General features: G+C 41.3%; 2 protein-coding genes across 3 annotated transcripts; both read right to left on the reverse strand.

The window, feature by feature from the left end:
• Positions 1 to 1,992: 1,992 nt before the first annotated feature.
• On the reverse strand, positions 1,993 to 2,931 carry LOC102006375 (olfactory receptor 5B3-like). The gene has a single exon (XM_005408047.1). The coding sequence runs from the start codon at positions 2,929 to 2,931 to the stop codon at positions 1,993 to 1,995; it is 939 nt and encodes a 312-aa protein (XP_005408104.1).
• Positions 2,932 to 10,784: 7,853 nt separating this feature from the next.
• Glyat (glycine-N-acyltransferase) lies at positions 10,785 to 23,800 on the reverse strand. Of its 2 annotated transcripts, none has more exons than XM_005408049.2 (6): positions 23,575 to 23,800; positions 19,094 to 19,189; positions 16,049 to 16,156; positions 13,075 to 13,201; positions 11,657 to 11,828; positions 10,785 to 11,257 (listed from the first exon to the last, which is right to left on the reverse strand). In XM_005408049.2, the coding sequence occupies exons 2-6, from the start codon at positions 19,169 to 19,171 to the stop codon at positions 10,855 to 10,857; spliced, it is 888 nt and encodes a 295-aa protein (XP_005408106.1). In that variant the 5' UTR covers positions 19,172 to 19,189; positions 23,575 to 23,800; the 3' UTR covers positions 10,785 to 10,854. The 2 variants fall into 2 exon arrangements, with proteins under 2 accessions (XP_005408106.1, XP_005408105.1); XM_005408048.2 differs by having other exon boundaries at positions 23,537 to 23,799.
• Positions 23,801 to 24,867: the final 1,067 nt, after the last annotated feature.

Genomic DNA, 24,867 nt, shown 5'->3' on the forward strand with positions numbered 1-24,867 from the left:
TTAGCTATTGATAATAAGCTTGAATGTAAGTGGATGTTAACTGATGAAATTCTCCAATTAAAGGACATAGTATGTAAAAAATGCTACATCACATAAACAAAAGCAAGGACAAAATTCACATGATCATCTCAGTAGACACAGAAAAAGCCTTTGACAAAATCCAATATCCATTAATGACAAAAAAAGAGAGACTCTGAAGAAAATAGATATAGAGAGACCTTATCTCAATATGATAAAACCCATTTATGACAAGCCTACTGCCAGCATCATATTTTTTGTTTGTTTTTGGTTTTTTTCCTGTACAGGGAATCAAACTCATGACCTTGTGCTTGCTGGCAGGCACTGTGCCACTGAGCTAAATCCCCAGCCCTTGCCAGCATCATATTAAATGGGGGAAAACTGAACGCTTTCCTTCTAAAATCATGACACAGAATTGAAGTGTTTTACAGATGTATTACTTTATCTCCTGTTAGAAACCATTGTGACAATCAGGAAATTTAAATCTAAGAGTAAAAGAAGTATACACGAGTCTAGTACTTACATGGCTAAAATTGTTTGCCATCAAATATTGATTAACAATCATCGGACTGCTTTATTTGTATGTAGGAGTCAAATATAATAAATCTATGAATAACAGGTGTCAATGCCAAGTTTCTGAATCTCAGAGAAGGAAGTTACACATATGTGCTGAACTGGCTTAGTGGGAGAGATTAGTATGAAGTCATATTTAGCTCCAGATCAACATGAGAATGACACATTAAAATAAGCATAAGTGTGTGTGCACATATGTCTACATATGTATGGGAATTTTTCTATATGCTTTTTATAGCCTCAGCCCATGCACTGCTTATGCTATATGTTGTAGTCAGTGATTTAATGGAAAAGATTTAATATGGAACATATAATTTAAAGAATTATTTTATAATATTCATTCACAAAATCAAATGCAGAAGAGTGCAAGAGATCTGAAGAATCTGGCTAAAGCCCCGGATCCCACGGCAGTGCCCACCAGGAGTCCAGCCAGAGGCCTGGAGCCCACAGCAATGCCTCATGCAAGTCTGCATCAAGGATCCGCACTGGGAAGACCCAAAGGCCAGTGGAGGAAACTAGAATGTCTGTGCTCATGTCGAGAAGCATCTGTAGCAACAGGCTGAGGGATCTGCCTTGGAGCCAAGAACCCACACTCAAGGCAAAGACCAGAGCTCCCCCGAAGAGAACCGCAGCCATCCCTGAGCTCCACTGCCGAGAACATCAGGAAAACCAGCAGCACACATTGTTCCCCTTCTTGTTCTTCTTTGATGTCATTTTGGCAACAATCCTCAAGTGGGTTTTCCATGCCCAGAGCCACATGGACTCATGAAATGTTCTGTACAATGTCGGGAAGGCTGGCACGAGAGGTTCACACTTGAAGCAGAGACCTGGATGAAATGAGGAGCCCTTCCCCACAGGGGAACTTTCCCCACAAGGGTGAACTTTCCCCACAAGCGCTCCACAGCCGGGATGTGTATGGAGTTGGGAAGAAACATCAAGATCAGCGTAAACAGCATGGGGCAAAAGACAGCAGGCATGAAGACCTGATACAACTCAACCAAATTTAGAAGTAATGAGCAACATTAGGCATCTCGAAGCACTTGCAGAGTGGAAAAATACAGAACACTACTAACATCTAAGAGCATTTTTAAATAATGTGAATGTCGGTAATCACATAGTAATAGGTTTTAACATGGTTTTATCCTCCTCCCTTTGGTATGCCATGGCTATTTTATCCTTCTGAAAAGTGCAAAGTGAAAACGTAGGCTCTACAAACCACTGCAGCCAAGACAAAAAGTTTAATTCTTTTAATATATATGTAAGTTCTACATCTCTTCATAAAATATGCAAACACTATGAGCACATACATTTAAGGCTATCAGTATATCAAATGAAAATTCTTAGAACTCAACAAACAAACAAGAATAAAACTAGGGTATTACAGACTCTTCAGAGTTAGACTCACATTCCTAGAAAATACTGTGCCTTCTCCACCACCTTCTTGAATGCACTCTTGACCTCCTTGTTCCTCAGGCTGTAGACCACAGGGTTCAGCATGGGGATGACCATGGTGTAGAACACGGACACGATTTTGTCTGTGTCCATGGAGTGAGTGGAGCTGGGCTGCAGGTACATGAAGATGAGGGTCCCGTAGAAGATGGAGACTGCGGTGAAGTGGGACACACAGGTGGACAGAGCCTTCTGGTACCCTGCAGCCGAGCGCATCCTTAGGATGGTGATAAAAATGAACACGTAAGACACCAAGATAACCAGGAGAGCGGAGCAGATAACAAAGCTTGCTGCATAAACAAGCACCATCTCGCTGATGTGTCTATCAGAGCAAGAGAGAACCATGACTGCTGGTACATCACAGAAAAAGTGGTGGACCACACGGGACTTACAGAAGGAGAGACTGAATGTGTCCCCAGTGTGGATGGAGGCGTTCAGGAAACCACCGACATAGCAGCCCAGGGTCAGGCACACACACACGCTTGTGGTCATGGTGGTGGCATAGTGTAAGGGTTTGCACACTGCGGCATAGCGATCGTAAGCCATGGCTGCCAACAGGAAATTTTCCGCAGTGGCAAAGGCTGCGAACAGGAACATCTGAGCAGCACAAGCATCGTAGGAAATGACCTTGCTTCCTATCAGGAGCCCAGTTACGACTGTGGGAGTGACAGCTGAGGAGTAACAGAGGTCCACAAGGGACAGGTTCCCCAGGAAAAAGTACATGGGGGTGTGCAGACGACAGTCCCAGAGAATCAACACTATCATCCCCAGGTTCCCAACCAGATTGATGAGGTAGATGAGAAGGAACATTACAAAGAGAGGGACTCGCAGTTCTGGGTCACTGGTTAGCCCTAGGAGGATGAACTCCGTCACTTCTGTCCCGTTCTCCATCAGTGTTGTTTAGGAATCAGAAGAAGCCCTGCAGCAAAGATAAACAAAGGAACAGAGCATGAAATATGTAGAGACTGCATGCAATCGAAATGCTTCTCTACCACAGGCATTATTCCACTACGACACTGATATGCATTTCAAGATTTTCCACAACTAAGACATGAATGTAATAACAAAATTTAGCATACTATCTATAGAGCCTCAGACTATTGAGTGAAGGATTTTCAGAGACCCACTTTAGATTTTTGAAATCTTATACAATTGTAAACTGAGATTTTGAAAGTTTGATAAATTATCTACCATGATAACCTCGTCATCTTTTCCCAGCCCACTAAATTCAGACTTTTCTCCAACTAGTGTGCAGAAACTTCTCTAAACACTAAAACTATATCCCCTGACTCCTCAACATATTTATAAAAGAGATTAGCTGCTATTTTCTCTTAAACTGGGAAGCACAAGAAGTTGAAGAATATATTCATGTCTTCCTAAGTGTTAATTGGCAAATTAAACTGCAGAGCTATGGCCCCGGACAGAATGGTTACCAAGTTTTATGGTCTAAACTAAATTTTTTTTGCATTTTTTTTAATTTTAAAAATTAATAAGAAAAACCAACAAAACAATGAAGATAAAATTGAAACAATACAGAAACAACAAAACCGATACATGACCTCAAAACAAAACGATAGGAAGAAACAATGGTTGCTACATTACACACTGTTATCTTCAACCAGGTTGCTCAGTCCACCAGATGTAAGAATGTAAGATTGATCACACAATCAAAGACACTAACAAGTAATAAAAAAAAAATTGGAAATGACAGAGGCTCACCATACAAGATGGTAGGAGTTCAACAATCGTTCTTATGCTGCATATTGCTGTTTTCAGATCAATCATTCTGATTACCAGACTCAAGTGCTATTTTGTTTTTTTTAATGAAAAACAAAATTTATATGTATATATAAGTGTAGCTGGAATAGGTATATTGCTGATGTCTGTGGTTTATTGAAAGGAACAGTCAATGCTTACACTAAATTTTATTTATTTATTTATTTTTCCAGTACTGGGAATCGAACTCACAACCTTGCGCTTGCCAGGCAGGCGTTGTGCCGCTGAGCTAAATCCCCAGCCCCTTAAACTAAATTTTAAGTGAAGTTGCAGCTCGCAATTATTTATCGTCTCTGTTGGTCCAAGCTCAGTGTTTGGGTTTCACAGTTACTTAACTAAGAGACACGTGCTCTGCAGATGTGGCACATAACGGAACAGTGGGGCCTGGATAACCAGCAGGGTGCCTCTACCCGGGGGCACAGCCTCATGCACAGAGCCGAGGTTCTGCACGAGCTGCATGTCAGCTCCTCACTGAGGACCTAGGAACCTTCAGTCCTAACCCATCTCGCTGTACTAGATTTTCTTCATTGACAAAATTAACACGGCTGTGTCCTTACCTCAAAGTATCCTGGTGAGGGTTGAATAAAACAATCTAGTTTTGACAAGCAGTCACATGCTGTGTGTGTGGCAAAGCTGGATGAACATTAGCTGTTCTGTCACCGCAAGGGTACAATGAGGGCCTAGGTGATGCTCAAGAGGGGAAGGAGGCGACGAGCAGGGCTTCCAGTGCACAGGAGGTTTGGTGAAATCTCATCCTTCAGATTGCTTCTTTTCCACGCTAAAGTCACCGAGATTTTATGTGCGCTTCGGTAACCCACACGCTGCCCGTGCTCTCCACAGCTGGCTGCCAGCTCAGTTCATCTCAGGGAGCTGTTATTCTGTGAACACTTGCTTGAAATCTATATCTCAGCTTGATTCGAAGAGTGTGTCGTCACTGTCCTGTTGTAGCCGCATCACAAATACGGAGGGTTGGAAAGGCATAGTTTGTGGGTTACTTTTAGCCCAAAGACCTATTTTGTTGAAAAGTCCTTGTTGAGAAGTGTTTTAGTTGAATCTTTTCTATTGCAGCAACAGGACTTTCAAATACTTTTATTTGAATTGTGGACTTTTTTGTGTGTATTCCTATTCTGCCAACTACTACTTTTTGTTTTTTTCTCCTATTCCTTTTGCATGCTCACCAGACAAGCTAGCCCCTAATGACCTTAACACACAATCACCTCTACTTCTACCTTCTACAGCATGCGTAAGACGTGCATGTGGCTACATATTTACATGTGTCTGTATGTGCTTAAAAGGAGCACTGTTATTTCCCTGCACCGTGATGGCAACTGGTTATTTGTGAAGTTCAGCGGTATTGTGAAATCCCACAGCTAAGAGTGAGGAAGATTCTAAATTCATTATTTAAACCCAGTCCCATCCTAATCAAAAGCCCTTGCTTTCAGCCATATCATTGTGTACGAGGACAGATTTACCAGTAATATTAAAGATGAGATTCTGGAATTCGGGGGGAAACATTAAATCAGACCCTGCTAATTCAAGTAGGTGCCTTTTTAACAGAAAGAAGAGTCATTTCATTCAGTTTATGTCTCTTTTACCTCCTAGGAGAGAACAGCTGACAATGAAAAAATCAAGTCACTTTCCTGGTCAATCAGAGCCTCACCTCTAATGGTTTTTGTTAATATTTTTAGCAAGTGTGAGGATGCTTCCTAAGTACATTAAACTCTCCAGTGATGGAAATGTAGCATCTGTACTACAGCTTTATTTCAAAGATTTAGAAAAATTGCTCAAAGCTCTATCTTTGTGCTCAAATAATACTTAGTAGTTATGTTATTACTATTTTTTCATGGATTACACTTTTCTCTAAAATTGTATCTTGACTATGGAAGCTTACCTTGCTCCTTGAACCAAAGTAATGGTCAGTTCTGAACAGTGAGTTTCACATGAGAAATTCTTCCATTGTCTAATGCATAAACACTGTTAGAACAGCTTTCTTGCAGGTAATAGTGAAAAGGTTCAGAGGTTTCTAAGCCAGCAAAAAATTAGAGGAAAAGATGCTAATATGCATTCAGGTCATGAATCTACCATTCTGTATCTTTGAACAATTCATTTCCTTCTTCCTTATTTGTAAAATAAGTTTCCTTCCACACAATTCACAGAGTTGCTTTTGTAAATTGCGAGTAGAGGAAGATGTACAAAATAACTTGGGAACTGGTTCTTTGAGGTCAGTCAGTACAATTTTTATCTTGGCTATTTTCATTAGCCATGGTTGCAGACTCCTAGCGAATCTTACTTCAGAGAAAGCCTGCACGTACCAAGGAATATGAGCACTCAAGTGAATAAATGACGAGCGGTACCCAGCAGGCTGTCTAGTCTTTTCACAATAACACCACCTGGCTGCATGTTGGACTTCAGAGGGTACACAGGGGACCAGGAGGGAATTATAGCAACAGAGCTCTCTGGAGAAGTTTCCCACAAGGGCATCTGTAACGCCTCATCCTGTTTTTCTAAGGAAGAAGCAATTAAGCTATGTGTTGGACTCAGTTGAGTATTTTGAATATCCCTGTATATGTTTGTATCGTTTGTTGTTATGTCTTGTTTTTTCATTTTTAATTGGTACATCATTTACAAGTAATAATGTGTATACATTAATCTATAGCTCTAAAAAACGTGGTCAGATGTATATTCATGTTGCCACTATCATGATCACCTGTAATTAATGTTTATCAAGCTTCTTTGTAGGCAGATCCTTCTTCCACCCACAGTACTTGGTCAACTCTAAACTTTGTAATTTATATTATTTTGTTTTGCAATATGTTCTGGGCTAGAATCCTAGAGTATGTAGATATTGGTTCTGTCACCTTGCACTTAGAATACTGTTTCTGAGGTCCAGTCTTATTATTACCTATATCTGTAGTGATAGCTTCTATTGTAAAGTCACATTCCATTATATACACTTTATACATCGATTTCCCTTTCCTCATTTGAGAAACACTTGTGTTATTTCCACTGTTTGCTAACTATAAAAAAGCTGGCCTAGTGAAATATTTTCCTTCAGTTTTGTTTGCTTGTATTTTCCAGTGTGTGTGTGTGTGGGGGGTTACATAGTAAATTCAAGACCAACCTGAACTACACCGTAAGACCTTGTCTCAAATATACACATACATACATACATACTTCCCACATAAGATCAAAGAAAAAGTAGAATTTCACCATATCTGTTTAAAGTTGTACCAGAAATTTTATCCAGAGCAATAAGAAAAATAAATTTAAAATATCTAATAAAAAGGCAGAAATAAGACTATAACTATACTTACGTATGATTTTCTTTATAAAAAGTCTAAAAAATGAGTAAAATTCTATTAACTAATAGTCTTACCCAGAAAAGTGATGGGATCCAAGATCCTCAAGTAAAATCCAGTTGTTTCAACATACTAGTAATAAATAACTCAAAAAGAAAATTAAAATAGTTTCATTTACAGCAGCATTTAAATGAATCAAATACCCAGTAGTAAGTTTAGCCAAGGGTATGTGAGACTTCTCTTTAAAAGCTACAGTAAGTTGCAAAAATTTAAAAAAAAATTTAAATAAATGAAAAAATGTTCTCTGCTTATGAATTGGAAAACAACATTGTTAAGTGACAATACAGTACATCCCATTGTGACATGTATAGGTAATAAAACTGTCATCAAAATTCCAATGACGTGTTTGCAGAAATGGAAAAATCCACTCCAAAAATATATATATTGAATTATAAAGGACTCTTCTTAGCCAAAATAATCTTGACAAAAAGAGTAAAGTAGGGTGACTCACACCTTCTCATTGCCAAATTTTTTATAAAGCCAAAGTAATTATCATCATGACCAAAATTAAATGCCAAGAAAAAAGAACCTACACTTTTTTATTTTAAAGAAACTACTACAATAAAAGAACAATAGCAAAATACAAACAACACAAAGCAAGGACATTAAAAATGATACGGGGGGAGGATAGGGATTTAGCTCAGCGGCATAGCACCTGCCTGGCAAGTGCAAGGTCATGAATTTGATTCCTGGTACCGGAAGAAAAAAACAAACAAAAAAATGATACAGGGTTTCAAACCAAATGATAGGGATTAACAGTGGTTGTTATATTACATATTGTTATCTTCAGCAAAGTTGCTCAGATTACCAGATGTAAGAATAGAAGGTTGATCAAATCATTCTAGAGAATAAGAAAATAATAATTTGAAAGAACATTAGAGACAATACATAGTGTCACTAGGCAGGATTGCAGGAATTCACCAATGGATATTATACTGCAAATTGTTGTCATCACATAAGTTGCTCAGATTACCAGATACAAGCATGAAAATTGGTCAAAATATTAAAAAAAAACTTTTAATCATTAACTGTTCCCCTCAACAAACCATCAGACACCAATGTACAGTTATGCCACCGGGGTAGGCAAAGAGTTCATGAACAAAAACCAAACTGCAAGGAAAATACTTCAAAGAATCAACGACTAGGATCTCATCTTATTGAAAAGTTTCTACTCATCAAAAGAAATCACCAATAGAGTAAAAAGAAAACCCACAAATTGGGAAAGAATTTCATCCAACTGCCCCTCAGACAAAGGACTCCTATCGGGAACATATAAAGAATTTTTAAAAGTCAGGCCCCAAAAATTCAAAGACCCAATCCAAAAATGGGCATCTGACATGAACACACACTTCTCAGAGGAAGAAATACTAATGGCAAATAAACATATGAAAAAATGCTCAACAACATTAGTCATTTGAGAAATGCAAATTAAAACAACACTAAGAGTTCATCTCACCCCACAAAGAATGGCTATCATTAAGAAATCAACCAGTGACAAGAACCTATACTTTTGACTGGATTACTGACAAGTACATCAAGTTCATTTAATGAGGAAAGAATGTTCTCTGCAACAAATTGTTCTGGGACAAATGTAAATCTGTGTGCAAAAGAATGAAGCTGAATTCCTTCCTCAGTCAATACATAAACCAAAAGTGTATCTATGATCTATGTATAAGAGTTGAAACCATAAAACTACCACAAAAAATATATAGGTAAAAATTTCATGACCTTGGATATAACATCAAAAGAAAAAGAAAATATCGGTAATTTATAGCTTAGTAGACAGTAACTATAAATAAAAGTAAGATTGCAGCTCCCTCGAGAAGAAATTTCACAAGGAAACCAGTTATTCCACAGTAAAACTAAACTATACATATCAGTAGTGAGAAAAAGAACGTGACCCAGCCAGTCAAAGTGTGGCAACGCTTTATTCCCTTGGAAAGTCTGCACTGCAGGCCCCTCTTTCAAGCCATCTTTCTGAAGGCAGAAGGTTCAGGAGTAGAGTGGTGTCTTCTTCCCTGCCTCAGAGAGGACTGTCCCCTTCCTCTCAGGAATATCTTGAGGTCTCTTTCCACACACTAGTCTCATAAATCCATTTCTTGACCTGAGCCCGCTCTCCCTATTTCTGTCACAAAGACCCTGCCTCCCTCTGCCTACTCTTCCCCGTCACCACAGGGATCCCTGGAGGGAGAAGGGAGCCTTCTTTGCACTCATAGAAATGACAGCCTGTTGTTTTGATATTAAGATACTGGACTTTGGATCCCCGGCCTCTACTTGGTGATTAACACACTCCTCTTACCTTTCTCAATGCTGTTGTTTTAAATGCTGACTCTGCTGTCTTGCTTCCTTTTCCCCCAACGACAGTACTCATCTGGATAGTGTGCCTAACTACAGTACAGGGGATATGCTATATCTCCTGTTACTGACAATGGCGCATGAAAAACAAGCAGAATGAGTGGAAGCTGCCTTGTACGTGCCATGGCCCCCAGCCTCATCCTCAGAGAACTTCAGCGATGGCCAGAATACAAGTGACCGACCAGGAATGACATGAGGGAGACTCCTGCCAAGCAATTTGGGAGCCGCACTGCTGCTGAGCAGTGTGCATGGCAAATGTACCCATGAAGATGGAGAGACTTTCTGGGATGGAGGATGCTACCAGCATGTAGTGGGTAGACACCAAGGATGTGGTCAGTGTCCTCGATGCACGGGACAGCTCACAGGACAAAGAACTGCATAGTCCAAAATATGCATTGTGCCAAGGCTGGGAAGCTTTGATCTAACCTGGACCTCTAGTCCCGTGACTATCCCGGAAAATTAAACCTTGGCCGTTATTTTAGAGATGGGCGGGTAGGATAGGGCTTTCCTCCAGTTCCACAGCGTAATTCTAGGCTTAGGTAGATCAGCAGGGAATATGTTCTTCACACACGTAATCCTCTCCATTACAGAGCTCGCTTTGCTGCCCAGGGCTGGCAGTGAGTGTTATTTCCTTTCAAGTGGTAGGACAAGAGACTGTCCCAGGAAGCCTGTTCCGATCTACAAGATTACCTCTTTCTTTGTTCCCACAATGGCTTTCCTGTGAGACAAATACCCGAACTTCATAGATCAGGCTCCTGAAGGAACACTGGGTTATTGTCCCCGGAGTGGGAGTTGGGAAAGGACATGCAGTATTTTCTTAATAATGACCCTTGCTATATATTGCATTTAACCTAATATCCCATGTAATGTGTGTGTGATACAAACGGATGTGAGCATAGCCTCTTCAGAGCCTATACCTAATGGTGAGTGTCCGCTCACTGAGCACTAGAAGGCAGGCCATGGAAGGAGAAAAGAAAGAATCAGGGACAGGAAATGTTATCTCCTCTCCGCCAGCCAGCTCACGAGAGACTTCCAACCCTTGTCCTTGGAGTTCCAGGGGAGTCTGAGCATTATGTAGCTGAGGAAGGGAGGTCACCGAGATCCTGGAAGTATGGGGAGCTCAGTTCCATGGGGTCTGTGCAGGAGGATCTAGGCCTACCCGAACCTGAGCAACCTCAGGCAGGTCTGTGAGTGACTTGACCCCGCAAACGTGGCCGTGGGGTTGACCATTCACCGCTGAAAGAGCACCCACTCTTTGCTGCTGATTACAGTTTATTCTTTCTGTGACCACCACTGCCTGTCCAGACCCCCAGCACCGCCAGCCTCACAGAGGAGTACAGTGCCACTGGTTCCAGCTGGAGGACATGGGGATGTGGTGCAGAGTGTAGCTCATTCTCTGCATGGCCTTGTTGCTCTTGTCTGTGTGAGAGTACACAGGAAAGCCAAGCTTGTCCATAGCCAGGCCCAGTGTGTAGACAACGTGGGAGACAAGGCCCTGGCCCCGGTACTCAGGCAAGGTGCCTGCTACCCGCGTTTCTCCAGTCTGGTCCATCAGGCACCAGGACACCAGCGTCCCCTCCGGCCCCAGCAGGCAGAAGCTGGGGAAGCTGCGGATGCAGCGCTCGATGAATCTCTGGCTCCTCTCGTTGCCACCGAACAGCCAAAACTCGTTCAGAAAGGTGGACTGGGTGACATCCAGGGACGAGAGTTTGAACAGGGCTTGGTTGCTGCGAAGAGACAAAGAAGAAGGAGAAGTCCATGAATACAAAGATGTTCGTTCTTACCTCCGTCATCCTGAGAGGCGGCCTAGGAAACAGCAGTGGCAAAGTGCAGGAGTGTGGATGAACGTGGGCTGGAGAGGAGCGGAAAGAAAGCCAGCGTGGCTGGAGGAGGGAGCGAGAAGGAAGGTCGGAGTGGGAGACACGCGTCTGACTGACTTCTGATAAGAAGGGAGATGGCGGCTTGCTTTAAGCAGAGGGGAACAGGGTCTGAGCTACACCTTTAAAAGGATGATTCTGAGCGCTCATAGAACACATCGTAGGGAGGCTAAAGCAAAAGCAGGGAGAGGAGGAAGCTTGCTTTAGTGGAAAAGCTGAGCAGTACAAAGTAATATTTATCAGACTCACATAGCCTTGGGCTTGCCACCACCCGGGGATAAGCTCTCCGCATCCAGCAGGGAGGGGGCCAGTTTCTTAGCTGTCTGAGACGCCAGATAGAGGAAGTTTTCTGAGTGTTTGACTTGGTAAGATTTAGTGGCCGCAAGATTTTGTATCACTTCATTCAGGCTTGATTGTGAGCCTAGGTGGGTTTATAAAGAGACAGGGTAGTTGTAAGTACATTTTAGGGTGAAGCCGTCCAGGAGAGCGGGAAACGTCAGACAACCTTAGCTCTGGGTGTTGTGCTGCTGGAGAGTGAAGGGTCACCTGCAAAGGATTTGTAATGTTCTGTTTTAAATAAGTGAAAGCACACTCAGGCCTGAAGTCATTCACTGCCATGTTCACAGTGGCAGAATCAAGACTGGAACTAAGTTTTCTGGACAATATGATCATGTAGTTTTGATAATCAAAGGCAATGAGACATAAAAAATGGTAGCCAGCCTCTACCGACCTCTCATCCCAATCCGATAGATTCTTACCGGAATGGCTCACAACCTGACTCCATCTCCTGGTGTCTGTTCCCTGGAACGGTCCTTTCCTACCCCTGGGGCTGGCTTTGGCTGTGAGATTTGCATTCACCAATGGAAAGAACAAATTCAATGCAAGAGGATTAACGGTGCTTGTACCTTGGGGCTCTTTCTTTCTCTCTGTTCATGGCGATTTTGTGACTAACATCACAAACACAGACCCAGGCCGGCTTGCTGGGGGCACACACTGCCGTGCTGCCATCACCACAAGCAGCAGCCGGCATTCGCTGACTCCAGAGCCCTCCTCCAAGCCCGTGAGGCCAAGCTGCAGGAGGAAGTACGGAGTTCTCCCGTCAGAGGACCCACCTTGCAAAGACGAGCCCTAAATTACAACGTTTGCTATGTAGAGAAAGTTAATGGACACATCCAGGATTGGTACAAAGCTTTTCTTATTCAAAATTAATCTTTCCAGGGCCCTGTGACCATTATTATTCTCATGTTTATATGTGAAGAATGTGATCTCAGAGAGGGTAAGCCACTTGGCTCGGCTCCCACAGAGAGAAGGAGGCAAAGGCCATCTTCAGGAGTCTGACCCCTAAAGGCATACTCGTGACCGGGAGGTCACCCTTCATGATCTGCAAGGTGCTTTGTGACATGCTGAACTGCCATTCACGGCCGAGAAAGGGGCCGGGGCAAAGCTCTGCTACTGGCACCCATCACACTAAGAATTCTGAATATAGCTGCACAATATGCCAGAAGTTCTTTGCAATAGTTAATGGTTCATTTTCCTCCTTTGCCGGTCCAGATGTAAAGAGGTGGCAGCAGGCTGAGTGTGTGGAGCTTGCAGGATGGAAGCTAAGTCACCTGGAACTTTATCAGGACACAAACAGGAGTCAGCACTCACTGCATTCATTTACTTACTTTGAATTTGGAAATGTTGTTTCCAATTGATGACTTCTGGGGAGGCAAGGAATTCCCGAGCATTTCGGGGGTCCCTGGAGTATACTTGATAAGTATTGGTGTAGTGATCAAGGTCATCTGTCATATCCTGTTATTGTTTGAAAAACATGGAATAAAACATCCCTTATAGGTTGTGATTATAATGCTAGCTCCATTATTCTGTAATATTTTTAAGTAATGAAACATTGGTATTTTCATTGGTGCAATCTACTTATTTCTGAATCATTTAAATCTTGAGGTCAAGGTCAGTGATTTAAATATTCAACCAGTAATGGAAAATTCCAGAGCAGTACCATCCTCTACCCATGTATTACACTAATTTTTCAAATGGAAGACAACGTTTTTGTCAGTATTCTATATCTCAGTCATTCTCAACACAAGGAAGATAAAAGCAGCTGATGAAGGAAAGCTGCAGTTGCTGGGATACATCTGACTATGACTCAAATCCCTGCACAGCACAAGCTATGCACACGGCAGTGTTCAACCTGATGCAGGCAACTCCAGATTTAAAATCCCCGCTGGTGTATAATAAAACCAAATAAGATCAAACGCAGTCAGAAGTGCTACCTTTAATATACGATGGTCAAACAAATTTTAATTTGAAAAAAACAAAGCAGGTATTCAAAAAGACCCCTTCAAATGATTAAATAACAGATTATTAGGGAAAAGGAGGCAGAGAAAATTATTACTACAAAGGATAGAATTAGAAAACCTTTGTCAGTAGTGGGAAGTAATGCACAAAAATAAACTCACAAGTGAAGAAAGACACTAGAGAGGTCATTTATTGTCTAAGATCAGGTAAAAAAAATCAAATAACTTTATTTCAGTTCCATTATAATATTAGTCCACACTTCTTAATTTTATATATTGTTTAATTTTGTCTTTTAAAATACTTGGCACGGTATTAAAATGTAATTCTGTGTTTGTATTTGTATGTTCTATTTATTTGCATTTTGTATCTTATTTTTAAATTTTAATTGATTTTTTAAATCACAGATAAAGTGTGTATGGTTTTTATATGCAACATCTTTTGAAGTAGAGGTCATGCGTTGCTTAGCAATGGGGGTGTGCTCTGAAAAATGCCTTGTTAGGTGTTTTGCTGTTGTAAAATCATCATAGACTGTGTCTGCAGAAACTGAAGTGGAAACTAAAATGTCACTAAGTGACCCGATCTCATGGAACCAATGTCATCCGTGCCATCCCTTACCAACTGAAAAGTGATTATGCAATGCATGACTAGGCTATACATTGTGGAATGAACAACTCTAGCTAACTAGCATGTGCATTATTTCACACAAACATTTTATAGTGAGAACATTTTATTCTCTCTGCATTTTTCAAGAATTAAAGTTACTAACTGTAATCACCGTGCTGTGATTATTAGGGAATAATAATACTGTAGACAGTAGCTCTCTTGAACTTACTCCCCATTTCTAACCTGTATCCTTTGGCCAACATTATCCCAACCTTCAGTAACCACCCCAACCACCGGCAACCACCATTCTACGCTCTGCTTCCATGAGATCAACTGCCTTAGATTTTACATATGAGTGAGGTTTAGTGATTTATGTCTCTTGGTGCCTGGTTGATTTCACTTAACAAAATATCCTCCATGTTTAATTCATGTTGTCACAAATGGCAAGATCCCTTTATTTTGATTGCTAAGAAGTATTCTATTTTTTATATATCACTTTTAAAAACTCCATTCATCCACTGATGATCACTAGGGCTGACCCTAACCTTGGCTGTTTTGACAAAGATTGCTCTAAATCAGATAATTACTCAGAGGTGTTTGGCAAGCTCTCTGGTCTGGTCAGCAAGCCCGGGACTGCTAGAGCAGTGGTGGTGTTGGAGCACACTTGTAGCCCAGAGCAACCACATTCAGTGAGGCGCTGGAGAGCACCAGCAACTCAGGGTCCTCTGTGGTCATGGGTATTGGTATGGGTCAAGGACTGAGCCCACCACTTAAGCCTGAAGCCTAGGGTCTTGAGGTGTTACCTGCTACCAGGGCAGATCTGGAAGCTCATCATGTGGGTGTCTGCCTTGAATTTGTGGCCACTGCTTGAATTTAGCTCTACCCCGTGTGTGTGTGTGTGTGTGTGTGTGTGTGTGTGTGTGTGTGTGTGTGTTGGGCTCAGTACTGGCTTCCAAAGCAAAATCTTATTTACCTTTCTCTACTTCCCCCACGCAGACCGAGCTGTGTTATATCAAGCTGGGGGTGCAGCATCCTTTATACCATTTTCAATTTGGCTTTTTATGATTGTGCTACAACCAGGTACTGTGATTTATCACCTGGTTTTCTTAGGTCACCTGACATTTTTGTGCATAGATATGTAATTGTTCAAATAGGTGTTTCTATGGGAAAGTACTGCTGGAGAAATGTGTTCTACCTTATCATTCCACCTCTTTCATTTTGTTTTAAATTTATGAGTTTTTACCTCCAAAATGTAGTAACTATTTTGTTTCATTAATTTCAAGTCTTTTCCCCAAGAAAATATGGAAAAATAGAAATTCTAACATTGTAATTTAGCTCTTCAGAGGTAATCTACCTTAATTGTCCTGTGTCATACCTCCTTATTTTTTAGAATGTACGCCTTCCCTTCTCAGCCTGACAAAAAAAAAGGAAAAAAAAGTAAAATGAAACCTGTAGCATTACCCCTAAATTCCCAACTCCAGCCACCACAGTTTAATTATATTTTACTTGGACTATTTCTGTAGCTCATACATGTCTTTTTCTGTCATAGTTCACACTAGGTGGCAAACGACCAGTTCACCTATCTTTTCTTCCAGGATGTGAATTTATTGAGTTCAGGACTGGTTAAGCATCTCTGCAATTCATGTCTGTATCTCTAGGTTCTGGTGTTTTGCTAGGTACATGGTAGACACACAGCAAATTTGAACATGGAGGCATATTTGTTCCACATCTGGCACTTACTTGCTTATGAGGGCGGATAACCACTGTATTAAAATCAGGCCACTTGTCTACCAGGGCTTTTAGATTGAATGGATTTCCATGGTTAATGTGAAAGACAGTCCCATAAACCTGCAAACTCCAAGAAAATAAGAAAGGCAGTTTAGTAAGAAAGAATGGCAGAATGCTTTGTTTGATCAGGACAAGAATCATTTCTATAAAATTGTAACACTGTATGAAGGAAAAGAACCAAGTAGATAGTTTCGGTAAAGAAACTCCATGTTTATCTTTTCTTATTTAAACTCAATTCTAAGGGTTTACCTTTCCACCCAGTGTGAATCGTTACACATAAAGTATTCAGGCAAATAAAATTAATGATTTTAGGAGCACCATTCTTTACTATGGGACTTAATATCACCTTTTTCCATACTTTCTTCTATTCAGGCACAGTGAAAAACTGTAAAAATGAAATGATCACAAGTTGTTCTTTTTCCCCCACTGAGGATATTATGGGTTATTCCTATGTTGGTAAACACAAAAATTCATTTGTACTTACTTTCTAAAGGCTGACCATGATTCCACTATGTGGATGTCTCACAGTTCATTTAGTTACTTCCAATCAATGACCACTTCAGCGTATTGAACTTCTCATTTTATGAAATAATTCCTTCTATAATGTGTTTGGACAAAACTCTTTGCATGGGTACCTACCATTTTCTTAGGTCATCCCACATGGTAATTTCTGATTCAGAGGTCATGTAGATGTTTAAAACACTTTCAGCAACATTTCCACATTGCCTTCTAGAGAGCTAAGTGAACTCCTATCAACTAGCAGCAGCCATGAACTACTACTCAAGGGAATAATCCTGGGGTCTCCTAGCCTGGGTCCAGTCTTGAGCTCCCACGTCTGCCATATTGCACAGGCTGATGGGAGAGAGGGGTGGAAGAGAGAGGAGAGCACTAGCATGAATGAGAGCAAACCTGTGGATGGCAAAAGCCCGTCCGGTTCTGAGCCTGAGGAATGCAGTGGTGGATGCCTTCACGGACCTCATGAAGTCCACAGACAGAAAGGCTCATCAGACACCGGCATGAAAATATGCCAGTGGCCAAAAATCCAAGAGATGTTGTGCACGTTCATAATTCCCATCGCGAAAACAAAGTGCTTAAGGACGATGTCAGCACCCTTCTCCCCCCACATGAGCTGCTGATGTGAGACCAAGGAGAAAGGGAAGAGATACCATATTTCTAAGTTAATTAATTCAACTAAGTTAATTAATTCAACTAAGTTAATTAATTCAGCTAAGTTAATTAATTCAACTAAAATTAATTCAACTAAGCTCTAATGAAACTATTTTTTTTTACTGAACTCAGAACAAAGTGAGCAAAACATAGGGAAGTAACTACTACAACTTTCTACTAGTAGTTAGACTAGTTTCTACTAGTAGTTAGACTAGTTTCTACTAGTAGTTAGACTAGTTTCTACTAGTCTAACTAGTAGTTACTTTCTAGGGAAGTAACTACTACTACAATCAGTCTTAGTTGATAACTTTAATAAAAGTATATTTAATATCCAGTCCTTGGAAGAATGGAGATATTTTCTCAACTGAGCCTCAAATAAGTGTGGCACAATTGTGAGTTCTAAGCTATACCTCCATGAAAATTAGTCTATATTATTGCAAAGGAAAAATGTATATCTTCAGTTTAGTGTGCAAAGAGCAGTGCTCGGCCTTCCTGAAAGCTAAGCTGCCCAGAAATGCTTTGTCTCACCACATAAGTGTTCCCGGAAAAGACCGTTGTGAATCACCAAGAATTGTCTAAAAATGTTTCAAATCTACTTAACACAAGAGATAAAGGGAAATTTAAATTACAAAATTCTGTATCACAGGATATTGAATAAATTTTTTGGGCTGGAGCATTTAAAAAAATATTCAATCTCATAAAATATCTCAGGTTACTGTTATTTGAGAGTCTATTTGATATTACATCCAAGAAAAAATGTGCTATCTTTTCAGGAGTTGCCTGGATCTTAAGAATTCTCAGAGGAAAGCAATTAAATAATATGTAATATTGATCCATATTAGTGTTGTCTATCAAAGTAGATGAGTTTAGTTTTAGAATAGTTGATGTGAAATCATTTGGTAGTAATTGAAGAACACAACCAACTGCCTCATTAAACTATTTCTACTGAATAAACATAAAGCCATATGACCTACAAACAAAAGGATGCTATATTTTCTGCTTTGTAGTAAAGCAATAACAAGTCTGTTAGAGAGTGATGAAGTTTAATGAATTCATCTTATGTAAAATCTTGTATAGGAATGATGTACAACCTTGTATAAGAATGTCATATAAATGTCTTATAAAGGAATACAAATGTGGGGATAACTTTCCTCTAAAAAGACACACACACACACTGGAGTACAATGCTTCAACATTTACAAAGTTGATGAAAAATAAGAGTCAGTATCCAAATGTATAATCAGAGTTGTTCTTACACACTTCTGGGTGTAAATAGTTCTATGCATGTGCTTCATTTAACCCAAAAATTTCCAGTCAATTGTACAAGCATAAAGAAGGTACCAAAATAGACTGATAGGGATTATGTTCAGAGAAATTAGAAAATCAAAAATTTTAAGTCAAAATAAGAATTGATCTGTTTGCAACCTCAAAAAGACACGTGATGGTTAACCTCTTGCCTGGCAAATGTTCTCCAAAAGTAAACAAATGAAACATTAACATGTAATCTCAGCTCATTTTGGAGTAAGACCCTAGGTAAGTTTCAAAGGTTATTAGTAAACGTTCCTTGAAAAGAAGCAAGAAAGTACTCTTCTCAGTCAGCACCGGGCAGGAGGCAGTGTTCTGACTCAGGCATCACTGTGCTCAGCGTGATGTTGGGCAGGTGAGTGAGCTTCATTTCCCCCTCAGTGAAGTGGACAAGATAGCAAATATCTTGCACAGAAATGACACAAATTAGATGGGAGCATATAAAATAACGCCTGGCTCAAGACAGGTGCCTCTCCTGCTCTTTCAGAGATCTCCTGTCCTCCCCGGGCCATTTCCCTTTGTCACCTTTAAGGATTCTGGAATGCTCCTGATCAAGGACTTCTCCAGCGCCTGCAGCATCTGTGCACCTTGCAGTGGGAACATCTTGCAGAACAGCTTAGCCTGGAGGGACAACCAAGAAGTACCAGGAATGAGAAGAGCTGAAGGAAGCTCAGAAACATGAAAAGCAAGTTCCGTAGTGGCGAGCTCCAGGGGCCAAGCCTTTCTTCAGCGTCTTCACTGAGGCCCTCGCCAACTCTACGGAAAAACGAGACTGGTTGAAGGCAGAAGGCTCTGGTCTCTTTCTGAAATCTCCAGTTACCTTTCTTACCCTTGGATAAATTCTAACCATTAGTTTCACTTTGTATGAGCAAGCACATTTTAAAACATACAACACCTGATGAGTTTCAGCTGCTGTCAGTCATCCTCCCGGCTCTTCCAGTACCGGGTTGGGTAACTTTGGAAAAGTTACTTAGCCCCTCCATGCCTTTGTTTCCCCAAAGACAGACGAGATAATGCATTCTCTAACCTGATTTTCACAAGGGTTAAATAAGTGATACCTGCATTGTGCTGAGTAGAGCATTGGTCATATGAACAGCACTGGATATGTTATTTATTTTGCTGGTACTAATACTATTACTTCTCCTTGCCTTTTCTTTCTCTTTTTTCTCCCCACTGGAGTTGCTGTACTGCATGGTGCACAGTGTTTTTATACATTTATTTTACTGTAGGGCATTTCACATGATTTAATACAAACAATCTTTTTGAAAATTATTACGCCCGAGTCATGCTCGGTGCTGATCCTCTTGTCCTATCACTGAGCCTCATACTTTTTCCGAGACTGCCTTCACCTCTCCGCCTCGCTCCCGGATCTGTGACACTGTGCAGCATTACCGGGCGACATGAAAACAACATGCTTGCAAATGTGGCCATTACATCAAATTTGGCTCTTCTATTTTTTTTTTTTTTCTTTTTCCTGTACTGGGAACCGAATTCACAACCTCGCGCTTGCCAGGCAGGCGCTCTGCCACTGAGCTAAACCCCCAGCCCCTATTTTGGCTCTTCTAAATCCACAAGATCCCAACTACATAAAAAAGAACTAAAAGAGCCTGTGTGGCCAATGGCTCTCATGCAAAGGTGATATTTGGGGTAGAGAAAAGTGGCTTTGAAGTGACAGCTGGGAGAAAGTGCTGAGCATTGCCTTCAGCCTGGTCCTGAGGGAGACGTCAGGCCCCAGGTCAAACCCAGATAACCCTGCGATTTCTAAAAGGCAAAGAGGAGAAATTTTGCTTCTAGTTGGGATAAGGTGACAGGACCTGGATTTATCTTTCCATCTCAAATAATGATGAATCTCATAATATCCAGGACTTTTTTTCCTATAATCTCTGAGAAAAGAGAAAACAGAATAAGGTTGAGAATGTGGCTCATAGCAGAGCACTTGCATACATGCTCAGGTCCTTGGTTCAGTCACCAGAACCACAGAAAATAAACAAATAATTTTTAAGTGAGTGTTGAGACTGCACCAGCTTGTTGTTTGAAGGCACTTCTACACTATAGCGAGGGAACCTGGTCGCTCGCTGACTTGAACATGCAGAAACTAGTTTGGGGAGATCAAAGTGCAGCTAGAGAGAGAGAAAAACATAAAAAATTAAACTAAACATAATTAGGCCTATAATTTAAAATATGTTTAAAAGAGTAAGATGGACCTTATAGAAGTGAAAAATGGACAGGACGTGATTAACAGGAAGTGGATTAAACATTAAAGAGGAAACACTCAGCAATTGAGACCATTCACAGTGATACACAGGTGGGGGGAAAATCAGAAGATTCATTACGGTTAAGGTGACATTTCTCAGAGCACTGATCAAGTCAGTCACAAGACATTCTAAATTTTATTTAAGGAAAGTGCCACATTGATTATAACGTTCACAAGACCGTAGGGCTTACTAGAAACTTATAGTGATCAAGATAATGATACTGGTACAAGGACAGATAAATAGAGCATTAGAATAGAATAGAAGTCCAGAGTAGACTGGATATTTTTTACTAGTTCATTTCCTACAAAGGTGCCTAGGCAATTCAGTGGTGGATAGAAAAATAGTCTTTTCAGTGAATGGTGCTAATTTTTATTATTAAACAGTCAAAATGACTTACTGACAGACTCAAGTAGTTGTAAATTTCTGACTGCACGTTAGGAGAAAGTCATTGCTTACTGTGTACATTTGCCTTTCTGCTGCGGTCTGCCCTACAGTTCACTTATCTGAAGTAGCTCACTGTTCCACTTGAAATCTTCAGGAATCTGAGAAAGTAACAAAAGCAGCCCTTACCAGGTGCTATGGTTGATACACTGTCAACTTGGGAAGTCTAGAGGTTTGGCTAAGTGACTCAGCAGGAAGCCAGGGTGCTTATTTTGTATAGAACCTGAGCCTGTGCAAGAGAAGGGCATGGAGATTATGTGAGAGCTACACGCCCCTTAGATGGGGGTAGCCTGCTAACAATGTAAGGGAGGGGAAGAGGCTGCTTGCCGCCATTCCTCCCTTTTGGTCTGGCTGCTTTGCTGTTCCGCCCCGTCCCCATCTGCTGCCATGAACTGTAGCCCTCTGCCATGTGCCTCTCTGCCTCGGAACTAGCCAAGTATGGCTTGAAACCTCCACAAACTGTAAGCTGAATAAACCTTTCCTTCCTCCATTTTGGGCATTGGGTATTTTGTCTCAGCAACGAGAGAAAAGTAACCAAGACACCAGGTAATATTTTCACAGAAGAGCAGCATCAGGCAAGGATGCTTTCTGGCCATAATGGAGCAGAATAAGAAATAATTAAAAACCCAGACCACTCCATGATCATGTTTGCATCCAGACAAAAGCAAGAAGAAAAGTCTAATCTGCAAAAAGGGCCAAGCATCCGCCTCCCCAGTCAACACGTGACTGTCACTTGGGTCACTTTGCTCCTCTCCTGCTCTACTGACAGAAGTGGTCAGTAGAATTTGCCCTGCTTACAATTGATCCTGCTTTCTGGCAGGATCCAAGTCACAGCAAAACCGTGTTTCCTTGAATTGTTCCCCAAATCATCTCCCGAAGACCCTCTTACAGCCTTGCTGTGAACGCATCACACTTCCCCATCGAGCGCTGTTTCCCTAACTGACAGCTACGCTCCCAATTTTGTCAGGTTACAGGGATGTTCTGTTGCTTTTGACTAGAAGTTTCCACCACACATTACTGCTGATCTCTGCGGCATCGCTTCCCACTGCCTTGTTCTGGTACCTTCCACTTCCCAGGTCCCAAGCTCTTCTCCTCCAAGAGGCCACCCTGGCGACCACAGGCTGCATGAGGCTTTTGTCTGGGTGTAAGGCACAGGGCACAGTTCGACGTTAAATCCAGGGGAGGCCATGCTACTTGTATTTCTTGAACTGTGCAGTTTGGAATTTGTTTTCTTTGTCTTCTGAGGATGTGCACACAAACAGCTACACACAATGCGCAGCAAGTAGTGAGATTTCTCAGACAATCTGACACTCTCACTATAGCCAGCAACACTGGGCACCACACTTGTGCGCAAACCTCAGAGTGTTTGACCCTGCCATTCTAGAAGGGAAACAAATCCAAAGAAAATTTTAAAAGAAAAACAAATAGTAGTTTATAAAGGCACACTAACACAGCAAGTGCTAAACAAAATTCCTATGTCCAGAAATAGGGAACAGTAATATAAAGTATAATCTAACAGGGTGATGCAACTCTAACTCTTTAACAGAATACGCACAGGCATAATATATAACACACGTAGACATATGATATGTGTTTCTTAAACTGAAGTTACTCTTTTTCCCACAGCATCTTTACCTGCATGTTCTGCACATAGCGCCATATGAGCATTGTGATTTGACTCCCTTAAGAGGAATGGCATGCCAAAAAGCAGAGATTGACTATTTTTTAAAATAAACATTATTGCCAGGCATGGTGGTGTACACCTGTAATCCAGTACTTGGGAGACTGAGGCAGGGGACTGTCATGAGTTCGAAGCCAGCCTGGGGTACGTAGTAGTCCAGACCAGCCTGAACTACTGTTGCCCTCTGCCATGTGCTGAGCTACATAGCAAGTCTCTGTCTCAAAAATATAAAATAAGCACCCAGCATGGTGGTGCAAGCCTGTAATCCCAGCATTTGGGAGGCTGAGGCAGGAGGATTGTTGCAAGTTCTTAGGCTACAAAATGAGCTCAAAGCCAGCCTGAACTGCGTAGCAAGACCCTGTCTCAAAAATAAAATAAAATAAAATAAAAACATTATTACATATATTTAAGAGATAGCACATGATCTTATTGGAAACTTGTAGTGAAAAAGTTATAATTTTGAACATATTAACATACCCCAGCATGCCATTCTTGTGTGTGACCAAAGAAACTAAAATCTACCCATTTAGCATGAATCTCCTATTTTATTCATTAGAACTTGAACATTCGGTCTCTGCTTTGAGTCCTCACCTGAAAAGCTGTCTCCACACCTAGCTTCACAGACGTACCTAGACCCAACTTCTGGGAGGTGAGATGTCCGGTTCAGCAGGATACTGAAGAGTGAGCGAGTTTTGGTGTGCCCCTATAGACGCTGCTGAACCGAAGCTTGTAATAGGGACTTTGCACCAAGCTGGCAAAATTTCCAAGGTATCAGCTTTTCCCGTCCTCTCACGGGCTCATATTAAAGAGTTGGCTCCGCAAAGTTGGAAAGCTGAAGCGTGTTCTCAGAACTTATCTCTCCCAAATATCACACTACCCTTTGTCCTCAGAGGCACTGCATAAAATCAACAGGTTGGAAAGTGGAAGAAAGGTCAGATTACATAAGAAACGCCTTCTCCGTCCACCCACATTCTACTCTCTGCAGTAAAAACAAGGCAGTGGGAGAGACATGCATGAGATCTGAGCTACACGATTCAATCTGTTTTGTTACACATGTGCAAAAGAGACATCACTTACATGGAGTGGCGGAAGCTATTAGGTGCCTCTTCTGTGAAGATAAGCTATGCCTTCACTCCTGCCCATTTTGAAGCATGTTTGTGTTTCCTGATTTCTAAAATACCCTCTACACATTTTTCTTCTTATTCCTATACAAAGGGCTTGTTTCCTTTTAATGGTGCTAATTTCTTCTGTAACCACATCTCCTTTGGCCCAGATCTTTATACATGATTTATTTGGGGCCAAGATTTCAAGTTTCTCCAAATTTTTATTCTGCCTCCCCACCCCATTCTCAGTACAATTCTTGCTAAAAGCAGCCAGAGTACCCTCGCCGCAGCCTCAATTTTAGGCTGTGTTGAAATTTGCTCCATCAGATTTTTCAATCCATGTTGTGGAATGTATCTAGATTTGCCTGCAAAGCCTCATGTGGTCCTAAGTGGGGCTTTTTGAGGGCATCTGGATCTAGGTGCATGGTTCTGGGATCAAGCCGTGATTCTGGGGTTGCTACATGGTGCAGCACGAAGATTACCGCTGATCAAGCCGGGTGTGAGTGCTACCCTAAAGGCATGCAGCCTGGATAAGATAAAAGGAACAGAAAGAGGGTTGCTGCTTGTCGCTTGTCGCTTGTTGCTTGTTGCTTGTAGTTTGCTGCTTGCTGCCTTGCTGCCTTCTGTTATGACCTGCTTCTCCTCTATGATGCCCCTCTGCTGTGCCACTCTGCTTTGGAACCAGCCAACTATAAGCTGAAGCTTCTACAAATGGTGAGCCTAGTGAACTTTTCCTCCTTTAACTTTAGGTGTCAGGAGTCTTGTCTCAGCAACAAGAGAAAAGTAACTAAGACAGTAATCTCAGCAAAGCCTTGGGAC

Source organism: Chinchilla lanigera, unplaced genomic scaffold, assembly GCF_000276665.1.
Source record: "Chinchilla lanigera isolate Chin_1 unplaced genomic scaffold, ChiLan1.0 scaffold00110, whole genome shotgun sequence".
Classification (NCBI taxonomy): Eukaryota; Metazoa; Chordata; class Mammalia; order Rodentia; family Chinchillidae; genus Chinchilla; species Chinchilla lanigera.

Bases quoted from the DNA above. Each gene is read 5' to 3' on its own strand.
- LOC102006375 (XM_005408047.1), bottom strand. From the start codon at position 2,931: ATGGAGAACGGGACAGAAGTGACGGAGTTCATCCTCCTAGGGCTAACC.
- Glyat (XM_005408049.2), bottom strand. From the start codon at position 19,171: ATGTTCCCACTGCAAGGTGCACAGATGCTGCAGGCGCTGGAGAAGTCC. The intron at 16,157-19,093 runs GTGACAAAGGGA...TGGAGTTTGCAG, and splicing joins GCATTCCAGAATCCTTAAAG to GTTTATGGGACTGTCTTTCA. The intron at 13,202-16,048 runs GTAAGTGCCAGA...AAACAATAACAG, and splicing joins TTATCCGCCCTCATAAGCAA to GATATGACAGATGACCTTGA.